Here is a 24,862-nt window from a genome sequence, read left to right as displayed (position 1 = left end):
TCATTACTTCCTCTAATGTTCTACATTGTAATTAAGTGCTGTAAAGCAATGAAAAGTAGACTCCTATTTCTCAGTTACCAGTCAGAAGCCAAAACATTATGACCACCCCAAGAAATGCAATTAATTACACACCCTCAATGAGCAGGCGTCAGTATGGAGTTGATGTGTTAATCTGCACATGCTGACCTGTTTGCTCAATTTATAATAGCTACACTAACTACTGCTGACCTACTGCAGGCTACTGGTGTCTACTACTGCTGACCTCCTCTGGTGTGACCTGTGCTCGCAGCCCAGCACCATGCAGCTTGTATGGCATTCTCCAGAGAACACCAGAATTGGCAGATCCACCAGGAGCTTACTGATGCCCTGATCCAGGTCTCGGAGAAGAGCTCCCAGGACACCATCTGTCATCTCATCTGGAGCATGCCCAGACATAGTCAGGAGTGCAAATATGCATGTGGGGGCCATACATACTACTGTTAGAGCTGACATGAGAATTTCAAGCAAATTAGATGAGCCTGGGATTTCTTTTTCATGGTGTGATTTTGAATCCAGGCCTTTAGTGGGGTTGATGATTTTGATCATTGTTGCTTCCGTTGACCGTTGTTGCATGATTCTGTTCTCAACAAATGACACATTTTGTATCAGTAAGGATTTTCAGATTCAACGTGTCATTTAAGTGTTCTTTTAATTTTTTATAACAGTGTCGTTACTTGTAGTACATGTGTTTAACGTAGCAGCTATGAGCAAGCGTAAAGACCTGAGTGACTTTGATCTGGCCCAAATCAATCTGACCAAACGACTGGGTCGGAGTATTGGACAAGTACCTACTGACGTTGGGTGTTGGGTGGTGTTAGGTTTTTAACATAACATCATTATCAAACATAAATTACATCCAGACCACATGGTCTATTGTTCAACATGTCGCCGGCTAAGCTCTCTCCCTGACTCCTACAGAAAGGGGGGGGAGGTAGAGCCCGGGGCTTGTTAGCACACTTCATTGGCTCCACCAGCAGTAAAGGAGGAGGAGCCTAGCTGAGTTTAAAAACTGGCGGGGAAGAGAGGCGCGGCCTCTTTCTTACGTGGTGTGTCTAGACTGCAGGAGAAAAGGAGCGCCGGCCGGCTTAGCTCTGATATATATTCACAGATTATTTTTACACTTAATAAAGTGTTTTAAAGAGTACTTTCTGGACTTCTCGACTGCTTTCTTCAGGACCTTTTGAACCAAAAGATTCATCCTAACAAATGGTAGCCAGAGGATGGTTCAAGAGGTCTGAGGATTGCATCAGAATTAATTCAGCTGACTGAGGTAAGACCAGGAATTCTGAAAAAATCTTTTGTACTCAGTACAAGGCGCGCGCCTGCTTAAGGTAAACAGACGTTCTCTGTATATATATTAGATGCATTTATTATTTAGTGTACTGAGTGTGAAAGTGAATCTCAGAATCCGTAAGTGTCTGATTAAATTACTAAAGTATCATTAGATAGTTTAAAACTGTGAATATATGTTGGAGCTAAAAATGTGTGTTTCCTGATATCTGAATTTGAACCAAACCGGTTAAAATAAATGTTAAGGGCGCCATTGTGTATGGAACACTATTGGAGGGAAAGGGGAGTCTGTCTGCTATGGGAGCGAGACTCGTCTAATTCGAATTGTTCTACATTTTAATTAGCCTGTCTGTTATGGGAGCGGGGTTTAATTAATTTGATAGTTCTAAATTATAACGAATTTGTCGGTTATGGGAGCGGAATTCGTAAATTCGTGTGGGAAATCTTGAAAGAATCTGCCGGTGCTGGAAACGGGATTCGATCTATAAGATTGTCCTATATACGGGCTTGTCTGTTACGGTAACGGAGCGCCGTTTAATCTTGAAAGAATCTTTTGGTGCTGGAAACTAGATTTGATCATTAAGATTATTCTAAATTCGGACCTGACTGTTATGGGAGCGGGGTTCGGTTAATTAGACTACTTTAAATTCTAAATCAGGTTCGAAAAACAGTACATCAGGAGTTTTGTTTGTCAGTAAGTCTCTGTGTATGTTTGTCTGTGAAACCGTGTGCTGGATGTGCAACGTGGTTTCTTTTGTTGTCGGCGCCATTTTGTTTCTTGAGAACGCAGCGTGGCTTTCTGTCTGTACGCCATTTTGTCTTGGGAATGCAACGTGGTCTCCCGTCTATCCGCCATTTTGTTTCTTGAGAACGCAGCGTGGCTTTCTGTCTGTCCGCCATTTTGGCACTGGGTTGCGCAGCGTGGTTTCTTTTGTTCGGCGGCCATTTTGGACCAGAGAGCTGAGCGTGGTTTTCTGTCTGTCCACCATTTTGGCTCTGGGAGAGCTGAGTGTGGTTTTCTGTCTGTCCACCATTTTGGCTCTGGGAGAGCTGAGCGTGGTTTTCTGTGTATCCGCCATTTTTGGCTCTATGTGAGCAGCTTGCCGTATCTTTGTCCATCGGCTATCTTTGTACGCCTGGATTGGGTAAGTGCTGCAGTTAATTTTATAATCAACTTTATTTTTATAATCTTAAGATAACTGAGTTAAGATGAAGTATTTATGGTACCTTATTAAGTGTGTTTTAAGGTAGATAGCGTTCTTAAACTTTAAGGTTCTTAAACCAGGAAAGGGGGTACTTAGAGTGGAATTCATCCATGTGTGACAAAGGACATTTTCACACAAATAGTTAAGGAAAATCTCCTTAATCAGAGTTGTTATAGTGAATAAGATTAAAAATTTTTTTGACTAACCCAACGCTTGTTAATCGTGTTAGGAGCTTTGCATGTATTGTTGAGAGATTGTTATATTGTTTTTTGTTTTAATGTGTGGGGCAATGCTGGGCAATAATTCGACATCAATATGTCGCAAGTGGGGAATGTTTCAATAGCGGGGATATGATTTTAAACAAATTCGATCAATACACATACATACACGAATCCAGTGCTTTAGTGTTACCGCTCTGATCGCACTGGTTACTGTAACACAGTAGTTTTTAAAGCACATTTCACAGACTGTAATTTTGCTTTTGCTTAAGTATGTTTTGTATTAGTAATTGTTACATTTTGAATAGCATCTGTTACCGAGCAAAATAAAAATAAAAATAAAAAACGCTAAAGAAATCGCGAATTCAGTGAGTTGCGACAGGGAGTCGAGTCTTTTGTCTCGGTTCCTTTTGAAGAGCCGCGTATTTACATGGCGACTGCCGGAAGAGTCGGTTCCTTTGTTTCGGTTAGAAGAGCCGATTCATGGATTCGAATCATTTTACGACACATCGCTAGTGGTTATAACGTTTGAAAAAAAAAAGTTTTATGTCATTTGAAATGACACATTACACATCCCTAACTGTTTTAATTGTTGTATCAACATGTTTCTTCTATTGCATTTGAGTTAAGGACAACGTTTCTTCTATTACATTTGAATTAAAAACTACTGTTGAGGTTTGTATCCACTCCCGTTTACATTACACAGAGGAGACCCCCTGCTGTTTACTCGGTGAGTACATTTTAAATGAGTTACTTTCTACTTTTTGCTTGAGTGGATTTTCAAAGTAGTAACTTTACTCGTAATTGAGTAAAGATTCATTAAGGTAATAGTACTTTTACTTGAATACAGTTTTTTTTGGTACTCTTTCCACCTCTGATTAAAACATATGGTAATATATTAGATCATATATTGTCAAAGCTTATGTTTATTTGAGAGTGATGTCGTGTTTTTCTCTGTATACAAATGCTGAATACAAGTAAAAGGTAAAAGCTAACATGTTACTGTTTCTAAAATATTGTGTAGTTGTAAAGAGTGAGATTTCATAGCCCTATAAATCTTATGAGGTGTGATCATTTGTTTGCCTCTTGAATTAAATTGGAAATAATGCCAGAAGGTACCACTATTTCTGTACAAGACAGGGACTCTGATCCCTTCTGGATTTGTGCAGAATTTTCTTTCTGTCTTTGTCTGCTACAGAAATATCCGTAGTTATACTAAGTGATCTTGAGGGTTATACTTATCTAACTCGGTTGGTGCCAAATTATGTTCTATAACTGAAAGGAAAACATCTCACGTATCAAGTTAATGATTGTATAAATACTACAGTGTACTTCTAAAATTTAACATTATTATCAAATGCTGTAATGTACTTAATCCTACCACTTTTTACTAATTGCAGGAGATGGTGAACATCATGACTGTATTACTCTATCTATTTTTTCTGGGCCTGATAGGAATCCTGAATTGGAAATGTTTGTGAAAGGATTTGCATCCAGAGATGCTGCAACAGACAGGAAACAAGTGGGCTTAGTTAAAATTTTAGCAAATGATACTTTGTGTCATTGTCCCTCCTATTCAATTTATTGGCTTAAACTGTTGAACTACATGCTTTAATAACAGCCTCTAGACTGGCTGCAAGCAAAACTGCTGACATGTTTCTGAACTAAACTTTCACATATGGAATCGAACAATTGGTTGTATTTGGTGGGAGAGTGTCTTGTTTTGACTGACATTTAAATTTGGAAATCGCCCACCATACCTTGTTGCACAACTTGTGGATGCAATTCTGCCGCCCAAACAGAGTCATTTTGTAAATTGTGCATATTCTAAAGTTTTGTTCCAATTTTACAGGACAATGCCAGAGGTGACACTGCTGACAAAGCTGTTACACACCTTCCACTGCTCACTAACGACATTATTTGTTTAACAGGTCCAGCTAACACCAGACTTTGATTGAACTAACTTTAAAATTCTGTGCTTTCCAACAGGATAAACACATTTAGAAGGTTTATTTAATATTTTATTTTCAAGATTTGATTGTAAAATTTGAAAAAGGGGGGAGTATTATGGCAGGAATAAGAATTTATGTTTAATATGCCGCTTTGTGTATTAAATCCTGTGATACATTGTGCTGGGGCAGCTGGACTGGCAGACCTACGGATATGCATGCAGATTCAGGTACGTATATGCATGCAGATTTAGGGACGCCTGGTGAAGGTAATCTTCAGTCTTACCTCACATATGAGGACATTAAATTTTGGTTTTGTTATGCCTTATTCCTTGACCTGCTAAACTTCGATCGATTGTCCCCCATTAGTGGACACTTTTGTCTGCCAGCTAGTGGTAGCAAAAGTACTAGAACACTAATAAAGTTTGTTTGCTTCTTTATTGGGATTTTGACGTTATGTTTTGCACTTTGGTTACATTTATGACAGGAGCGGTGGTTGCTCATTGCACGGGATTCAGGTTATATCGGGCACAGACATGGACAGTTCAGTGTCTCTGGTTCGCCTCGCTGGCATGTCTTTGGACTGTGGGAGGAAACCGGAGCACCCGGGGAAAACCCACATGCGGGCTCCGCGGAGGGGGGACCTTCTTGCTGTGACAGTGTGCGACGGTGCTACCCACTGAGCCACCGTGTCGCCCAACTAAGGTTAAAAACATAAGGAATAGGAAAAATGCATTGAAAAAATCAAAGCTCGGGTCTCAGGAGATTAAATATAATTGCTTACACGGACTCCGGTAAGATTCAATTTAATTGGTAATATTTTTTGGAAATTGTTAATTGGCAATTGGTAATATTTGATGCTTGTGTTGTATCCGATGAATCTTTTCTAGCTAATTGATCAGGTCAACTCACTCAGTTTATACTATATAGTTTATTGAAGAAGTTAGATTGGTTCAATGTGGTGCAGTAAACCTTGTGGCAATACTATGCATGATCATAGATGAGTGCAATTTAAAGATTGAGGGAATAGTGAGAAGAAAATAACTTGTTAGGAGAGAAGTACATGAAGGGGGGTGACTGGAGACCCAGGTCATAGGTTTCACAGACACACAGCAACCCAGCGGGGGGTTGAGGCCATAAACTGCAGGCCCTGCATGAGTAAAGAGAAGTCTGATATTTAATCTACTGTGTACTGGCTGAGGATGGTGGACACTTATGCAGTACCAAAGATGATGTAAAAATTATGAATACCAGATCTTGCAGAAGTGTGTCATGGCTGTAGTTGCATTCTGATGTTTGAGTAAAGCAGTGTTCAAGAGGCATATGGGGTGCTGAGGTACAGAATGCCAAAGTAATGACATCATCAGACAAGAGGAAGGGAAAGCTGATGTGAGACTGGATGGAGACGTTATGCAGTGAAATCTCAAGACCGTGTGAGACAGTAGTGTGTTTTAATAGACATCCACCTGAAGATCTGGGTTCCATAATAAAAAGTGAGGGGTTCGGTAACATCTTATAGAGGTTTTGGATGTATTTTACAGTAAGGTATTAGAATAACAATAATTCGTGTAGAAAAAGTTTTGGTTACAAGAGTAAATTAGAAAGAGCTACAAGTGCTTGTGTTTTAGTGAGAGTAGGGATGCAGGTACCATAGTGATGTGGGGTTAATGACATTTGTAGGGAGATGTAACAATAATACAATAGAGATAGTATAGGTTGGTAGTACTTTGCAGTGAGTTAACTAAATGGAACTGTTTAAGTAGAGTTTAATGTGATTCAAGAAAGCCAAAGTGGATCAAAGCGCTGGTGATGATGAGCATGAGGGATTGGCTGACTAGGAGCAGGAGATGATCATGTGAGAGTCTGTTGGATTGTGGGAAATGGAGTCTGTATTGTTAGAAGCAGGAGGTGTGTTAGTACCAGTGACCAAAAGTTGGGGTAAAAATCTGAATGAATAAATAATATAAGTCAGGGGTTTGTAGGACTGATGGAAGTTGATATAGCAGAGCTGTTGTTATTTTAAGTATGGCAGAGTAAATAATAAATAGTGGATTGGTGATTTTGTATTGGAAAAAATGTGATTTAGAAAATTTGAAGGCTCTCTAGCATGCGACGATGATGAAGTAGAATAAGTGTAGAAAATGTTAGATGTAATGTGTATGCACCTTCTGCTCTGATCAGTTTGAATTGTTTGAAGTGGAATTTTATATAGCAGGAAGGGTTAATGCAGTATGAGAGACAAATTGTAAAGTATATGTTTGTTTCCAGGGGATCACTGTCGATTGCCCTGAAGTATATGTTTGTTTCCATAGGGCCATTGTCGGTCGCGGTGAAGTGATTGTTTGTTTCCATAGGGCCATTGTCGGTCGCGGTGAAGTGATTGTTTGTTTCCAGGGGATCACTGTCGATTGCCCTGAAGTATATGTTTGTTTCCATAGGGCCATTGTCGGTCGCGGTGAAGTAATTGTTTGTTTCCAGTAGACACTGTTGTTGTACTGAGGTTTACGTTCTTTTGTCTGAGTTGTGTTTGGACAACCGAGTGAGTTGTGCCAGTGAATGTTAAAAGAATACTCGTATTCTTCGACTAGGCATGAATCTTCTGTTCTAGGGTGTGTCTCGTTTAAACCAGTTTATCTTTGTCTTAATACGTGTTGCAGATTTTGCTCGAAAGGTTGTTTAAAGCGGTCTAAAATGTCTAATTTAACACATAGAGAATTTATCCATGTCTCACCCACTAACTCAGGAACCAACTCCAACCAACATCAAAGCTTATAAAGACAATTACACCTGTTTCAGGAGCAACAAACCAGAACCGATAAACAGGGGACATTTTTCAGAAGGGATGTGTGTATGAATGGGTGTCTGTCGCTAAAACACTGAATGAACTGCCAAAGGCAGCTCACTTGCGGCCCTGACGCTAACCTTCCTTACTCGCCGGCGCCACATTGGTGTCAGAAGTGGGATCGTGGTGTTTGGGTGGCTCTGATGGTTTGGTGAGCCAATATGCCCGGTCTGTCGGAGTGCGCTAGCCCAGGTGGCTGTAGGGGCAGGGTGCCCGGTCCAGCAGTGGGTGGAAGAGCGACTCGGCAGTGTAATGGGGTGCGGTCCAGACATGGAGCCACCCAGTGGACGCTGGTGAGTGGGTCACCGGGACGGTTGACCATTAGGGAGGGGACAGTGTAGCGTCGCCACTGGGTCTGGCACGGGCTTTACCCAGAAAGCCTTGCGGCAGTGGTGTCTAAGCTCACCGTGGCCGTGTATCCCGTTGTTGGGAGTGGGGTGGCTGCGGTGAGGGCTGGGTAAGTAGCTTATATGTTTGTCTGTTGTATGATTGTATGTGTGTATGAATGGGTTAAGTGGCTAGAAGGGATGTTTGGGCCATGGAAGGAAGTTATTACGGGTTTAGTGATGTCAGTATGAGAGTGTGGGATTGGCAATTTTAGTGGTATGTTGAGAATTCTCTTGTAGATAATTAGAAATAATTACTGATAAATGTTAAGGTGTGGTTCCTCTTTCACTGACAAAGGTATGGTGGGCATGCCTTGACTCCTGGTGAGTCCAAAGGATCCGGTGTGGTTAGAGTCCATGCCAGTTTGGTTAGAGTCCAAACTCAAAGCCTGGTACCAGGTCAGTTGGTCCGAGTCCAACTGTGAAAGCCTGAACGGGTTCAGGTCGGTTGGTTAAAGTCCAACCGTTTGTGTGGTAAGTTATTTTCTGGTCCGTGTCGAGCAGTCGGCCCTGAAAACCAATATAGCAATTGCTTTGTGGAATAATCAGTGGAATTGATTAAGTTTCCTATTGCATGGTTAGCAATTGGTTAGTAAAGTCAGTGAGGCTAGAACTGGTCAGGGAAACCACTTACCGGGGTCTTGGTGAGGCCAGTATGTGTAGGATTGGTAATTTTAGTGATATGTTGTTGTGGTATCCTGTGCATCAGGGTATTAATAGAAAAATTTGTGATAGAAGTAGTGTGTAGAGGAAGCAGAGGGGGGCAGGATCCACCAGTTATCCAGATGGTGTTGGCTGATTTGTCGAGATATCAGGTAGATGATGATGAGGAGGATACCCTTGAAGGTGGGCCGGAAGACCCACTTCGAGCAGTATAAGTGCTACTAACTCTGCTTAATTAAAGGTAAAACCGACCAGACAAGATGAGGAGAGAGGACCAGCACTACTAATCACACACCGTGATGAAGGAAGGAGACTTGGAAGGACTGGCAGAGGCAGACACTGAGGGGACTGGAAGACCCACTCCAAGGGACAGAAGTGCCACTAACTGGACCTGCCTACAGGGAACAACCCACAGCAGAAAGCCCGACAAAACCGACTATGTGGAAGAAGAGTCCAGCGGAATCAACGGAGCGGAACAAGACGAGGGGGGAGAATTTAGTTAGACTAGGAGAAAAAAAAAAAACATAAACATATAGTTCGCAGACACATAGACCATCTTTGAAAACACTAGTTAAGTGCAACACACATAGTTTAGCTACAAAACGCAAGGGGTTAGTTCAGGATTGTTTACAATGTATATATGTTTGGTACTTTTAGGAAATGTTTGTGCTGCTGTGGAAACAGGTAAGACCGACAGGGGAGAATCCATAAGACATTAGGAGTCATGCAGAGACACAGGAGCTATGGGCCCCTTCTGAATATCTGCAGCTCCGTCTGGTGGAGGACAACCTGAACGGACTTCCTGTAGAAGCCACGCACCCATTGTGTTTATTTTATTTTTCTTCTCTTTTTGATTTCCTATTTTTTAAATTACTTTATTTTGATTTCCTGTTTTTATTATTTTTTGTTTGTTTGTTTGTTTCAGGGTTAGGAGCTGTTGCGATAGGTACGGTTCCTTTAGTTTAATTGGTAGCCTTTTTATTTTTAGAAACGTTTTATTGTATAAAATTCAGCCCAGTGGCCATGTAGTCAGAAGGGGTTAAATTGGGGGGTTGCTGACGGCTATCCTTATCTCCTGGGATCTAGAAACACCTAACCTATAGTTAAAAGTTATTGTGAAAGCATTAAGATGCTTTCAAGGTGGGATTGTTAGGTTTTTAACATAACATCATTATCAAACATAAATTACATCCAGACCACATGGTCTATTGTTCAACATGTCGCCGGCTAAGCTCTCTCCCTGACTCCTACAGAAAGGGGGGGGAGGTAGAGCCCGGGGCTTGTTAGCACACTTCATTGGCTCCACCAGCAGTAAAGGAGGAGGAGCCTAGCTGAGTTTAAAAACTGGCGGGGAAGAGAGGCGCGGCCTCTTTCTTACGTGGTGTGTCTAGACTGCAGGAGAAAAGGAGCGCCGGCCGGCTTAGCTCTGATATATATTCACAGATTATTTTTACACTTAATAAAGTGTTTTAAAGAGTACTTTCTGGACTTCTCGACTGCTTTCTTCAGGACCTTTTGAACCAAAAGATTCATCCTAACAGTGGCCAAGACTTACTGATGCCAGAGGACCAGAAGGGCTATGGCATCTGGTCGAGATGGCTTAAATTGCAGATTATTTTAATTCTGATGATGGGCCAAAGTGTCAACACACAATGCCTCAAACTCTTCTTTGTGCAGGGCCGTATAATCACAAGTATGTCAAAGTGAGTATGTGAGTCTGAACTGAACTGAAATGTTCAGATTAATCCCATTTTCACCTAAACCATGTAGGCTTAATTTACCTGAGGAACAGAAAAACCTGCTGGTATCGATTTTGTGGAGTCCATGCCATAGCGGGTCAGATTTGTAGGCTGGTGGTCCTGATGTTTTGGCTTATCAGTACATATCAGATGCTCTGCAGACACCAAAAAAAGTTATGTTATGTTATTATGTTTGTTTATTAGGATTTTAACGTCATATTTTACACTTTGGTTACATTCATGACAGGAACTGTAGTTACTCGTTACACAAGATTCATCAGTTCACAAGGTTATATCACACACAGTCATGGACAATTTAGTGTCTCCAATACACCTCACTTGCACGTCTTTTTACTCACAGGCATTACAGACCTGTGAGTATTTTTCCTTCTGCTGAATCATTTTACGCTACCAGAAAAACACTGCTTGAAAATCTTAGGGATTTCTTGATCACTTGAAGCGCCCTACTTAGAAGAGTGTGTGGATTAGGACACAGCCAAGTCCCAAATCCAATCATAGCATTACCATAGTTACAGTGAACATGTCGAAATCACATGAGCTACAGGGGGAAGAGTCAGGTACCCGGATGATTCACACACACACACACACACACATTTACTCCTCAGTACACGACTATATTAGAGATTTGAATGATGGATATTTTAACGGAGCACGACGTCCAAAAGGTGAGTGAGTCAAAACCGACTTTTTTCGACGTATATGAGAGCAACAACCCTCTAACAACGTATTTTAAAGTGAAACATCGACATATAAATCAAAATAGTTGTAAAAAACGCTTTTAAACAACCGAAAGATGGAGCGCCTCACGCCGTTCCGTTTTATTTACCCGTTTAATTGAGGCGCGCGCGATTCTGCTGTTTAAATGAATCACCGCGCGCTCGTGCAGCGTTCAGCGTGTGTGTGTGTGTGTTATGTAACTGCTCTGTAAAACAAGAAACATTGGCATTCCAGATCATTCTCAACATTGTACAGTATAGGCGAGAACTCAAGATTTGTACTCTAAACTCCAGAGCAGTTTATTTAATCTATTCGAGAAAAGTTGAATAGTTTAAGTTCAGTTTTATTTCTATTTTAATTGCATTGTAATAAAGAAGCAACTAAAACAATATTTCCCAAGCATACAAATATAAACTTCTCTGACATTTGATTGATGGGCATCACTATGTTCAAAATTCATGGAAATAACTAAATAAAGAAATAAAAAGAACCAGTTCAATAATGTACTGTTATAGAGAACTAAATAAAACAGCTGTGCAATGTTAATGAGTGCAGAATTAAGAGTTGTTCATACTCCTGCAGTTAAAAGCCACACATCCCCCACCCCAAAACATTCCAAACTACATGTATTGTGCAAATATAGCTCCAAAGCAGATCACACTGTACAACCCCAAATCAGAAAAAGTTGGGACAGTATGGAAAATGTAAATAAATAAAAAATGCAGTGTTCCTTACATTTACTTTGACTTTTATTTGATTGCAGACAGGATGAACTTGAGATATTTCTTGTTTTATCTGCTCAACTTCATTCCATTTATTAATAAACATCCATTCCTGCATTACAGGCCTGCAACACAGTCCAAAAAAGTTGGGACCGTATAGCATTTACCACTTTGTAACGTTGCCATTGCTTTTCACCACACTTAAAAGACGTTTTGTCAATATGAAATCTCAGGTTCATACTGTCTGCAATTAAATAAGTCACAGTAAATGTAAGAAACTCATCAAAATCATAGTGTATTTCTTTTAAAAATAATAAACCACAAACAGACCCACAAATCTCCCTTTAAGTCCTTTAATGTTGCCATTAGCTTTTTGGTAGTTTCCCTGAACAATGTCCTCCTGACTTGGTCATCCAGTTTAAAAATTCTTCATGGCACAAATTCACTACTAATAGTGGCATCTTCAGGAAATAGCTGGTTTAGCTTTGAAGATATCAAAACCTTTACAAATGATGTCTGGTGGTGGAGTGTGATCTGGTAGGGGGTTGGTTGCATCTGTTCATAATGGTTACTCTTATCAAATCAAGTATTGTACTAATTATATTTTTATAATTGATCACAAGCTATTTTCCCTTGATGTTGAGGCCTGTAATATGTAAATTTCAGCTGGAAAAAGTTTTATTTGTACAATAAATGTGACAAAAGAAAGGTTAAGACTTTCTTGACCAACATCAGTGCCCAAAGAACTGAATCCCACTCCATTTGTATATGGCATATACACTGAACAGCCAAAATATTAGGACCAGCCCCACCCAAAAAATGTGCATGGTGATGCCTATTTTGTAGCAATCATGCACGTCACAGTCAAGAATATATTAAATGTTGGGCTGATGATGGTTACTCCTAGTACATATACTGAGTTCAGATAAAACGACCAACATAAAGACCTGAGTATGTTCAAAAAGGGCCAACAAAATGTATGGCGGGACGACTGAGTTGAAGTATGTTTGAAACAGCAAGGGATGCTCACAGCCGGTCTTGGTGAGTACCCACTAACTGTGGTCTGAGGAGGGACAAGCCATAAATCAATCGGTTGTTGGGCAGCCAAGACTTATTGATGCCAGGATGCCAGAGGATATGAAGGCTGTGGTGTTCAGGACCAACAAAGGGTTGCTTTGGTTCAAATGTGGCAAATTGGTTCAAATGTAAATATGGCAGGACCACTGAGTTGAATGAACTCACAGCCAGTCTTGGTGAGTACCCACTAACTGTGGTCTGAGGAGGGACAAGCCACGAATCAAACAGTTGTTTGGCAGCCAAGACTTATTGATGCCAGAGGACAACAAAGGGTTACTTTGGTTCAGATTCACATGAGGTGAATGTCACGACACGTCAGTGCATGGAACCCTTTTGTGTATGGGGCTGTGTAACACAGACCACATGTCTCATTCAGATGTCCCGTGGAGTCCACATCTCAGCACATTAGGCAGGTGGTCCTAATGTTTTGTCTCAACAATGTATGCCACAATGTATGTCCTGAAAGCTTTGACATTGTGTATTGATGACGTTCTTCTCACATCATGGCTTGGTTTGAATGGCAGTACCGTGACGATGGCTATCTTTTGCTGGAAGGGTTTTTCAGCCACGAGGAATGTGACATGCTGCGGCAACGCATGAGTGAAATTGTGGAGAGAATGGACGTTCCAGCACACTGTCGCACTCAGTTCTCCACTGATCATGATGAGCAGCTAAAGAGCCAGGTAATCTGATTTATTCTCATTTACGTCTTAACTGAATGTTTAAGATTTGCTTCCAGAGTTTGCTTACATTTACTGGTGTCCATTCTTCCAGCCACCCATGCAATGTTTTCTGTACCACTGGCTGACACAACCCAAAGTATAGTAGAGCTACCACTATGATTAACACTTGGCGAGGTGTTTTTTTTCTCTCCTACAGGGCTCTAGACTAACTTGTTGCACTGGTTGCACTGGTGCGCCTAACTTTTTTTCTTAGGTGCACCAGCACAAAAGTTAGGTGCACCCTAATTTTCGACCGCATCGCATTTAACACCGCAGTTTTACAGGTTCACTTTTTTTTTTCGCTGTCCATATAGGCAATATTGACTTGTAAATGATTAACTAACAATCTGGTCAACATGGCCTCCTCTGATGATCTGTTTGCTGCTGCCTGCCGCTGAAAGGCAGTGGGGAGAGGGGACACTTGGGCAGTGCATTTATTGGGGCACGTAATGTGTTTTATAGATGCATTGTGCTTTTCAGCCTTTCAATTCGAAATGTATTAGAACCAGTCACAAATATACTATTGCCGGCCATGGTCTTCCCATGGTCTTTACAGTTAATTATAGTATTATAGTCTAATTATAGTACACTATTATAAAAATTATAACAATAATAATAGAGTAAATGTGTGTATGTATGTGTGTCTATCTATTTATATGTGTGTGTATATTTAAAATTATATGTATATATACTGTATATTTGTGTGTGTGTATGGGGCATTAGAGTGTTAGAGTGTAATCTTAAATGCAGTGCATTATATTATCGGCTTTACTGGATCTTTTACACAGATTCCCAAAATCACTTGCGGTGCACTTACTGCGGTACACTTATTCTAATATTTCACTGTCTTTTAGTTATTTTTATATTTTACTTAACGAAAATATTGTGGTGTTTTTACTTTCGCTATCGCCGCACTTTACCGCTAGCATTAGCCTATTGCTACTAGAGGGTCGGCTCACCACTGTCCGGGATGTTACAGGTCTCTTGCTGTGTGGTGATGGAGGTGTGGGAATAAAAGCACACGACAAGGTAGACTTCACTGTCTAGCTCCAGAAACCGAACTTTAATGCTGGGACTGTCCGGCGAGTCTCATATACAAAACTAAACCAACTGAACGTCGAAACGCACATGTATAAACCTGGTGCTGCATTCTGATTGGCTGAGCTGAATGTCGCTCACATATCGCCGCTACAATATTGTCCCGCCCTTCACTGTCTCTGATTGGTTTAGACCATGATTTGGGCCTGATGTGTGTCTGTTGTACCACAGGGAGACTTTCAGAGTAGCTGAGACTTTTTTCCCCTCGAACGGCTGGTCGCACCGGTGCGACCTCAGATTTTTTTTAGTCGCACCATTGAGAAATTAGGTCGCATGTGCGACCAAATTGGTCGCACTCTAGAGCCCTGCCCTACGTTTGGAAGCTGTGGCAAAAAAAAGGAATTTATACTTTGAATTGAGTGCATAGTCCATTTTCGGAATTGGGTTTGTTGTTATTTTCAAGATATTATTGAGATATTTTAGAACAATGGCAGGCTGAAAACACCTTGATAGCTTCCCCTCCTTTGTTGCCGACCGGGGGCATCTTGTTGATGTGTGATCCATATGAGCAGCAGCTCAATCAAATCAGCCTCCCGGCGAAGTAACCTGATTTCTGCATCATGCACTTTAGACACTGTTGTTCAGATAGGGGTGGGATATTAAAAGCTAGATAGGGTCTATCTCGTAACTAATGCAATTACGACCTCTGCTGGCTGATTGATGGCGCCTGCACAGAGACGAGAAAAGAGGATTGTCAGGGTGTGTCTCTCCGTACACAGTACTGATCCGCATTGCACTCGTCAAAATGTAGGTGACAAAATACATACGGCTGCTGCCCACGTGTCTGAGGGGACGTGGGTTAGCTTCCCTCTCCTCGATCAGAGCGGGGATCAGCATTGGTGGAGAGGAAGCGTGACAATTGGACGATAAAAAAGAACTCACAATGACTCACGAGGTTCTTAGGTGGACAGATAAAAGCTTAATCCACAAGCTAAGCTCCTGCTTTCTGCCCCCACAGACAAGGTACTGAGGTAGTTCAAATCCACTTGGCATCTTACTCGGGTTACGATTACGGTTGGTATTGGCAGGCAAGCACCTAATGACCAAATGACCTACATGAACAGGTTAAACTCAGCCCTTACAGGCAATGTGGCACCACCTACTCATGGGCTTATCACTCGCGAGGTGAAGGGTCGGGGTCAAGTGCAGCGCTACCAATCACTAAAATAAATATAGACATGCTGTGGGTGTAAAATTGCATGTGCAAATCGTATTGTTATAAAATAGAAGAAATGGGCTGTGCCACTGGGACAGATTATTACCATTTAATAGAAGGTGGACAAGCAACCCTAGTCAAGGCAATACATTAATCTGTGTGTTTATTCTCTCTTTTTCTTTTTATGCAACTAAAATAACATAATGTATGGAAAGATGCAGGTAAGAGTAAAGTAGTAGATTGCATTGTAGTTGGTTACATTTCATCAAGCATCATTGTCGGTGTGTCCACATACTTTTGGCCATATAGTGTATATAACAAAAGTCTCGGGATGTTAATAATTACTGCAGCTGTGTTTTTTTTCTCTCTGACTGTTTCTTCACCCCCTACAAAGTACATGACTCAGTGGTTTCTGCCAAGGTTGGGAAAAAATCCCCTAACTGTGATAAAATAACCAGTTTCAATTCGTATCACTGCCCACATTCACACAAGCTTTAGATCGGGTTAAACTTGGGCTGGATGGCATGCAAGAAAGAGGTCCCACTTCTAAAAAGCAGGAGTTTCTTTCTTACATAGTTGTGTTAAATCTCCTCTCAGCATAAGGAAGGAGTTTAGGTTTTCTTTTCATGTTGGCAATGACCATCACTTCTTGTACTTTTGTGGGTGCAGTCAAACTAGCCGGGGTCAAACGGGTCCAGAGACGGAACCAGGTGTAGTTAATTATAATGGTTAGTGAGGAATAAAGAGACCATGCCGCAATATATGAGCTGCTGAGTGTTTATTTTCGATCCAGCACATTTGCAGAAAATCCACAATAAATGTATAAAAAACACCAATTAATATATATCGTATATACATATATTTTGGATATACAGTATGTAGATATAATAAAAGTCAAAGACATTCGTCATTTGTCAAGTGTATGGTAACTTATTAACTGTAGCATTTATATGAACTGGGTTCTTCTCAAATATCTAAATCTGAATCAGGATGTGGAAACCCAAACTGATTCCATTAAGCATTATCCACCAGTTTAAAAGGCAACCACATTTTTTAGCACTGGCATTTGTATTAGCGAGTCAAATTTGGCAATTACCATCCAGTTAATGAGCTGCCGGGGAAAGAGTGCAGATCAGGGTGTGTCTCTGAGGCTCACAAGGCTGATTCGCATATATGCACTCGCCTAATATGGGTGACAAAATGCATATGGCTGCTGCTCACGTGTCGGAGGGGGCGTGGGTTAGCTTAGTTCTACTTATATCAGATCAGGGTTCGGCATTAGTGGAGAGGAAGCGTGACGCAATCGGGCAATTGGACGTGGAAGAAAATGGATAAAAACAATATATATAGTGTTTGATTTAAATTAGATTCTAATTAGTCAACAGTGATTTAAGCAACAATCTAATTACTGAAACTCTGGTTCATGCTTTTATCACATCCTGTCTTGACCATTGTAACTCACTTCTCATTGGCGTTCCTAACAGATTTCAAAATACTGTCCAAAATAAGTTCATTTGTTTAAAAAGAAATCATCATTTTAAGTTCAGGGATGGTACCATTCACCTAACGTCTTTGTGAGCCACCAGCTTTTCACTGTCACCCATAAGTCACATTGTTTTTGTCTGCTGTTCTCCAGGGAAATGCAGATTACTTCATCACGAGTGGAGACAAAATCCGATTTTTCTTTGAAAAAGGAGTTTTTGATGATAAAGGTTTGTGATGCCTTAGCAAAGTTCTTTATGAAGACTTATATAATGCTTTAGGTTTCTGTCCTTACACTGTATATGTCTTGGTTTACAGGAGAGTTTATCATCCCAAGAGAACGTTCACTGAACAAAATTGGACATGGTAGGTGGATTTTTGTATTTCTTTTTTCCTACGTTTATCGTTACCTGTTACATAGTACGTTTGTTTCTTTATCTGTCTCTCTCAGCTCTCCATGCTCACGAGCCTCTGTTTAAATCTGTCACTCACTCACCTAAAGTCCAGGTAATGTGACTCCTGATTCATCTAGTGTCTTTTAATATACTGTAGTGAGTTACTATCAAAATTTAATTGTGTTCATCCTCATTGTTTATTCCTAATTTTCTTTCTTTCTTTCTCTCTCTAGACGTTGGCTAAACAGTTGGGTCTGATAAGTCCAGTTGTTTTGCAGAGCATGTACATTTTTAAGGTATCAGTTATTTTTATCTTAAGGTTAAAACACAGTACCATTTATGCCGTTAACATAAACTCTATGGTGTCTGGTATGGATCAACAGAAGATTCACTCTGACTAAAATTGCAGATCAATTCAACTCTGGTAATGAGGTGAAAGTGTTCCAACACACAGTGCATTGAACCCTTCTGTGTGCTGGGCTGCATAGTCGCAGGCCAGTCAGATTACCCATGCTGCACCTACAATGGGTACAAACACATCAGAACTGCCAGAGGACATTGAGTCTATGGCGTCTCGTATAAACCAACAGAAGATTCACTGTGATTAAAATTACAGATCAGTTCAACTCTAGTAATGAGGTGAAAGTGTTCCAACACACAGTGCATTGAACCCTTCTGTGTACTGGGATACATAGTCACAGTCCAGTCAGATTACCCATGCTGACTCCTGTTTACTGTTGAAAGCACCTACAATGGGCATAAATACATCAGAACAATGGAGGAAGGTCAACTGTTCTGATGAATCCTTTTTCCCAAATCAAGTGTGCATCATTTACTTATGGTACCAGGATACATCCTAGGGCAATCCACCTTGTAGCGTACAGAAGTAAAAGGACCTGCTGTTATGTCCTGGCTCCAGGTACCACATACAGTATGTCTTGTAGAGTCCATGTCTCAACAGGTCACGACAAGCTGTTTTGACAGCAAATTAGGGGGTGATTTTAATGTCATGTTAATCAAGAATTCAGAACTTGGAATTATTCTTGGAAGTAACAGGTCATGTATTGTGTTTCTTACTGATTAAATGTATTTATTCCTTGTTCTCCTAGCAACCAGGCATTGGTGGAAAAGGTATGTAAAACATTATCTTCTTATTCAGCCCTTATTAGTCTGATCATTATTAAATCTGCTTTAAATGTAATATTTCTAAGACTGCTCCCGTCCTGCAGGGGTGCTCAAACCTTTCTTGATAGGGGCCAGATGGAGTAAAATATGCTAACACAGGCCACAGACTAAAAATATAATGAACCTGTGATGTCCCTTGATTTTCAGTGACTCCACATCAGGATGCGACGTTTCTGTACACAGAGCCCCTGGGTAAGGTGATGGGGGGGTGGATTGCACTGGAAGATGCAACTCTTGATAACGGCTGCCTTTGGTTTATACCCGGCTCACACAAGAGTGAGTACACACACACACACACACACACACACACACACAAAGATTATTGACAATATAATGGTATTAGATCACATGTGTCAAACTCAAAGCCTGTGGGCCAAATCCGGCCCCCAATGTCATTTTATGTGGCCCGCGAGAGCAAACTGCATCACAAACTGCATCTCCTACAATGCATGCCGATCTTGTGACCCGCAAAGTGACCTCATCCCGCCGCTAGATGGCAGTGTTTCCACATTAGCGTTTAACTGACGGGGTTTTCCAACAAGTGATGTTGAGAAACATTTACAAATAATCCCAAAATGTACAAGAAGAAAAAATTTAAGCATAATGAAGGTAATGTAATAAAAGATGGGACAGTACAAACAAGTTTGTGCTCCAAGAAGAAAAAAATGCTACGTCTCTTGTGTTATGAGGCCGTGTCTGTGGTAAATATAAATATACAGTACAGTATACATTTGGAATTTTGACACCAAACAGAATTTAACCTCCAAGAAAATCACAGCAGGATAGCCCTAATCCAGATGTGGAGTTTGACACCCCTGTATTATAATATAAGATTTTTTTTTTAATGTACAGTATGTGTTTCTTCACAAATTGCTTCAGTCTGTAAACATGAGCCTCCTGTCAAGTTGTCAATTTACAGACAAGGCCAAAAACTGATGGAAATGAATTTCAATTTACAACACTAGTCATACAAGGACTTTTTTCTTGGTTGCTTGCCCCATTACTATGTTGTGCATTAACAAATAAACGTGTTTATATTTTGTACCACTGTTTGAATAGGAAGGTTTTTTGACTTTGTGTGTGTGTGTGTGTGTTTAAGATGGAATCAGCAGGCGGATGGTCCGGACCCCTATAGGCACGTTCCCTTTGACTGACTTCACTGGCCGAGAGCAGAATTATGATGAAGCTCTGTTTGTACCGGCGGTTGTCAAAAAAGGTCAGTCACACCTACGTAACCTGCACTAAAAATCTATATAAAACAGTTACAAGGGCTAAATAACGTTGTCATCATAACACAGAGATGCAGTCAAGCTTTTTCTGGTAATATTAGTGTAGTTTTAACAAGTATACTGGAGCATGATGCAAAATATCCAAATTATTTATATAAGCAAATAAAATTTCACACAGATCCACACGAACTGCACTTGATGTAACAGTCTGCATTAACACATCTCCTGTGCTCTACCGCTTAGAGATCTATAGCGCCCCCTTGGTAAAAGTCAGACGTCAGCTTTTTTTCTTAAATACATATTTGCCCTTTTTTCCCCCCAATATACAGTAGCCAATCCACTGCTGGGGACCAATATGCCTGATGTGTGTGCAGTCCACCAATCCCTTCTTATTTACCTACACTTCGGTGGATTTGTTAGAGAGGGCAGCTTCGTGTACGGAGAGCCACACCCTGATCTCCACGCTCTGGGCAACCAAGGTCATTACACAGCGTTGATAACCCCACCCCTTAGTCCGGTCTTTTCCCACCCAGCAGACTGGAGGGCGATTTTGTCTGGTGCAGGCATTAGCCAAGGATACCTGCAAGAGGGCGTCCAGCCGATTCGAACCCGGGAGCTCAGAATCTCAGTGTTGGTGTGATAGAGGATTATCTCGCTGCAAATTTTAATTGAAAGCATTCTTCAAACAATGACTTCTTTTAGTTAACTGGTTAATCATTAACCTCCCTAGTTTAAACTGGTTTTGTTTACATGATCTGTATCCGTTTCTGTATTTCGGCTGCTCCCGTATTGACTCCATATGCCCTTCCTGATGCAACCTTTTTTATTGTATCCGGGCTTGGGACTGGCACTTAGAAAGCACAAACAAGTGCACCTCCAAATGCCCTTAGTCATATTCAGTTACCTGATTGCATTACACTTTCTCTCTATTGATGCTGACCTCCACTCCTGACTGAGGAGAGCTGTGACTAACACCCCCCCCGACAGGTGTACATTAGCCGACTGCATCTTTTTACCTGCACGAGGCGAGTTCATATGTGGATCAGCTTTGCGCACGGAGAGTCACACCCTGATCACAATATCCCCCGTCTCTGTGCAGGCGCCATCAGTCGGCGCCTCATCAGTTATGAGGTACCCCCTCCAGTACTTTCCCCGAACAACAAGCCAATCATTGTTCGTTTAGGCACTCAGCCTGTGGGTGGTCCAAATGCTCTTCTTATCATGACATCTGTCTGTCTAGGTGCCAGATCGGCCGATAGCAATAATCAGCAGGCGCTATTTTTACAGCTGCACCACCTGAACATTTTTTTTTTATGCAGGCGGCATGGTTCTGATCCACGGTGAAGTGGTCCACCGCAGTGCCGAGAACACGTCAGATGCCTCACGTCACGTGTACGCGTTCCACATCATGGAGTCCGAGAACGCGCGCTGGAGCCCTGAGAACTGGTGAGAACGCATTGCTTCTTCATGATGGGTAATGAAGACTGTGTGTGTGATTTTGAGTAGTGGATGAATCCTTGAGATCTCAAATGGCATAAAAGATTCAAATAAAATAATTAGGAATTATTGGAATCATACCATCTAGATATTTTAATTCTATATCCAGCAGCTTTGTGGAGAGTTTTTTGTCAATAATTGATGGAATGTCACTGTAGCGCACGCAATATTTACAAAAAAGCCACTAGAATCAAACCGCATGAGTGATTGGCTGGCACACTTTTCCAAGAACTAGAATGAGGCCAAACTCAGGAATATCGAGGCCCCTGTGTGCCATATATTTTGATTAAGTAATGTATCAAACCTGGATTCATTTTTTCCTCAATCTTACTTTTTTTTTTTTTTTTTTTTTTTTTTTATCGCACACAGGCTTCAGCCAACGGATGATCTTCCCTTCCCATCACTCTACACCTAAAACTACAAATACATCCAGCTTCATTTAAACCTGCTTAATCATACACCGATCAGCCATAACATTCAAACCACCTCCTTGTTTCTACACTCACTGTCCATTTTATCAGCTCCACTTTCCATATAGAAGCACTTTGTAGTTCTACAATTACTGACTGTAGTCCATCTGTTTCTCTACATACCTTTTAACCTGCTTTCATTTTGTTCTTCAATGGTCAGGACCCCCACTGGACCACTACAGAGTAGGTATTATTTGGGACGTGGATCATTCTCAGCACTGCAGTGACACTGACATGGTGGTGGTGTGTTAGTGTGTGTTGTGCTGGTATGAGTGGAGTTTTTAAATAACGTGTCCACTCACTGTCCACTCTATTAGACACTCCTACCTAATTGGTCCACCTTGTAGATGTAAAGTCAGAGACGATCGCTCATCTATTGCTGCTGTTTGAGTTGGTCACCTTCTAGACCTTCATCAGGGGTCACAGGACGCTGCCTACGGGGCGCTGTTGACTGGATATATTTTGGTTGGTGGACGATTCTCAGTCCAGCAGTGACAGTGAGGTGTTTAAAAACTCAATCAGCGCTGCTGTGTCTTATGAGCCACCACCCAATTAATACCTGCTCTGTAGTGGTCCTGGGAGAGTCCTGACCATTGAAGAACAGCATGACAGGGGGCTAACAAAGCATGCAGAGAAACAGATGGACTACTGTCAGTAATTGTAGAACTACAAAGTGCTTCTATATGGTAAGTGGAACTGATAAAATGGACAGTGAGTGTAGAAACAAGGAGGTGGTTTTATTGTTATGGCTGATCAGTGTGTAGCTAGATTTATATTACGTTTTTTAATAGGTAAGAATATTCTGAGCTAATGATCTAATCATCTGAATCTATGAAACCTATAATGTACACAGCAATGATGGAACGCTAAGCTGCTTGCATACAACGTTTATAACATTTTAATTTAATTTTAATGCTTATAATATTTTAGTTCTAAGTAAAGCTTGACAAGAACCTGAACCATGATCATAATCAATGATGAATGTTTACATAAACCAAAGATTTTTTTGGACAAATCATGAAATGATTAAATACCGAACACAGTGTTATTAAAGAAAACAATTACTAATATTCTTTGACTCATTGGTCATTGTTGTGATTATTAAATCCAATATGAGGTAAATATATATATATATATATATACAGTGTATCACAAAAGTGAGTACGCCCCTCACATTTCTGCAAATATTTCATTATATCTTTTCATGGGACAACACTATAGACATGAAACTTGGATATAACTTAGAGTAGTCAGTGTACAACTTGTATAGCAGTGTAGATTTACTGTCTTCTGAAAATAACTCAACACACAGCCATTGATGTCTAAATGGCTGGCAACATAAGTGAGTACACCCCACAGTGAACATGTCCAAATTGTGCCCAAAGTGTCAATATTTTGTGTGACCACCATTATTATCCAGCACTGCCTTAACCCTCCTGGGCATGGAATTCACCAGAGCTGCACAGGTTGCTACTGGAATCCTCTTCCACTCCTCCATGATGACATCACGGAGCTGGTGGATGTTAGACACCTTGAACTCCTCCACCTTCCACTTGAGAATGCGCCACAGGTGCTCAATTGGGTTTAGTCCATCACCTTTACCTTCAGCTTCCTCAGCAAGGCAGTTGTCATCTTGGAGGTTGTGTTTGGGGTCGTTATCCTGTTGGAAAGGTTTCGAAGGGAGGGGATCATGCTCTGTTTCAGAATGTCACAGTACATGTTGGAATTCATGTTTCGCTCAATGAACTGCAGCTCCCCAGTGCCAGCAACACTCATGCAGCCCAAGACCATGATGCTACCACCACCATGCTTGACTGTAGGCAAGATACAGTTGTCTTGGTACTTCTTACCAGGGCCCGCCACACATGTTGGACACCATCTGAGCCAAACAAGTTTATCTTGGTCTCGTCAGACCACAGGGCATTCCAGTAATCCATGTTCTTGGACTGCTTGTCTTCAGCAAACTGTTTGCGGGCTTTCTTGTGCGTCAGCTTCCTTCTGGGATGACGACCATGCAGACCGAGTTGATGCAGTGTGCGTCGTATGGTCTGAGCACTGACAGGCTGACCTCCCACGTCTTCAACCTCTGCAGCAATGCTGGCAGCACTCATGTGTCTATTTTTTAAAGCCAACCTCTGGATATGACGCCGAACACGTGGACTCAACTTCTTTGGTTGACCCTGGCGAAGCCTGTTCCGAGTGGAACCTGTCCTGGAAAACCGCTGTATGACCTTGGCCACCATGCTGTAGCTCAGTTTCAGGGTGTTAGCAATCTTCTTATAGCCCAGGCCATCTTTGTGGAGAGCAACAATTCTATTTCTCACATCCTCAGAGAGTTCTTTGCCATGAGGTGCCATGTTGAATATCCAGTGGCCAGTATGAGAGAATTGTACCCAAAACACCAAATTTAACAGCCCTGCTCCCCATTTACACCTGGGACCTTGACACATGACACCAGGGAGGGACAACGACACATTTGGGCACAATTTGGACATGTTCACTGTGGGGTGTACTCACTTATGTTGCCAGCTATTTAGACATTAATGGCTGTGTGTTGAGTTATTTTCAGAAGACAGTAAATCTACACTGCTATACAAGCTGTACACTGACTACTCTAAGTTATATCCAAGTTTCATGTTTATAGTGTTGTCCCATGAAAAGATATAATGAAACACTTGCAGAAATGTGAGGGGTGTACTCACTTTTGTGATACACTGTATATATATATATATATATATATATATATATATATATATGTAT

At 41.1% G+C, this 24,862-nt stretch overlaps 1 protein-coding gene across 1 annotated transcript; it reads left to right on the top strand.

Annotated features, from left to right (window-relative positions):
* Positions 1-10,921: 10,921 nt before the first annotated feature.
* Positions 10,922-22,153, top strand: phyhd1 (phytanoyl-CoA dioxygenase domain containing 1). The gene is made up of 11 exons (XM_063011719.1): positions 10,922-11,017; positions 13,393-13,551; positions 17,481-17,556; positions 17,645-17,692; positions 17,778-17,833; positions 17,955-18,017; positions 18,831-18,852; positions 19,054-19,182; positions 20,006-20,122; positions 21,455-21,581; positions 22,002-22,153. Exons 1-11 carry the CDS (start codon positions 10,982-10,984, stop codon positions 22,045-22,047), a joined length of 879 nt encoding a protein of 292 aa, XP_062867789.1. The 5' UTR covers positions 10,922-10,981; the 3' UTR covers positions 22,048-22,153.
* Positions 22,154-24,862: the final 2,709 nt, after the last annotated feature.

Source organism: Trichomycterus rosablanca, chromosome 16, assembly GCF_030014385.1.
Source record: "Trichomycterus rosablanca isolate fTriRos1 chromosome 16, fTriRos1.hap1, whole genome shotgun sequence".
NCBI lineage: Eukaryota > Metazoa > Chordata > Actinopteri > Siluriformes > Trichomycteridae > Trichomycterus > Trichomycterus rosablanca.
The sequence above is the reverse complement of the archived record's forward strand: the minus strand, read 5'-3'. Positions and strand labels throughout refer to the sequence as shown.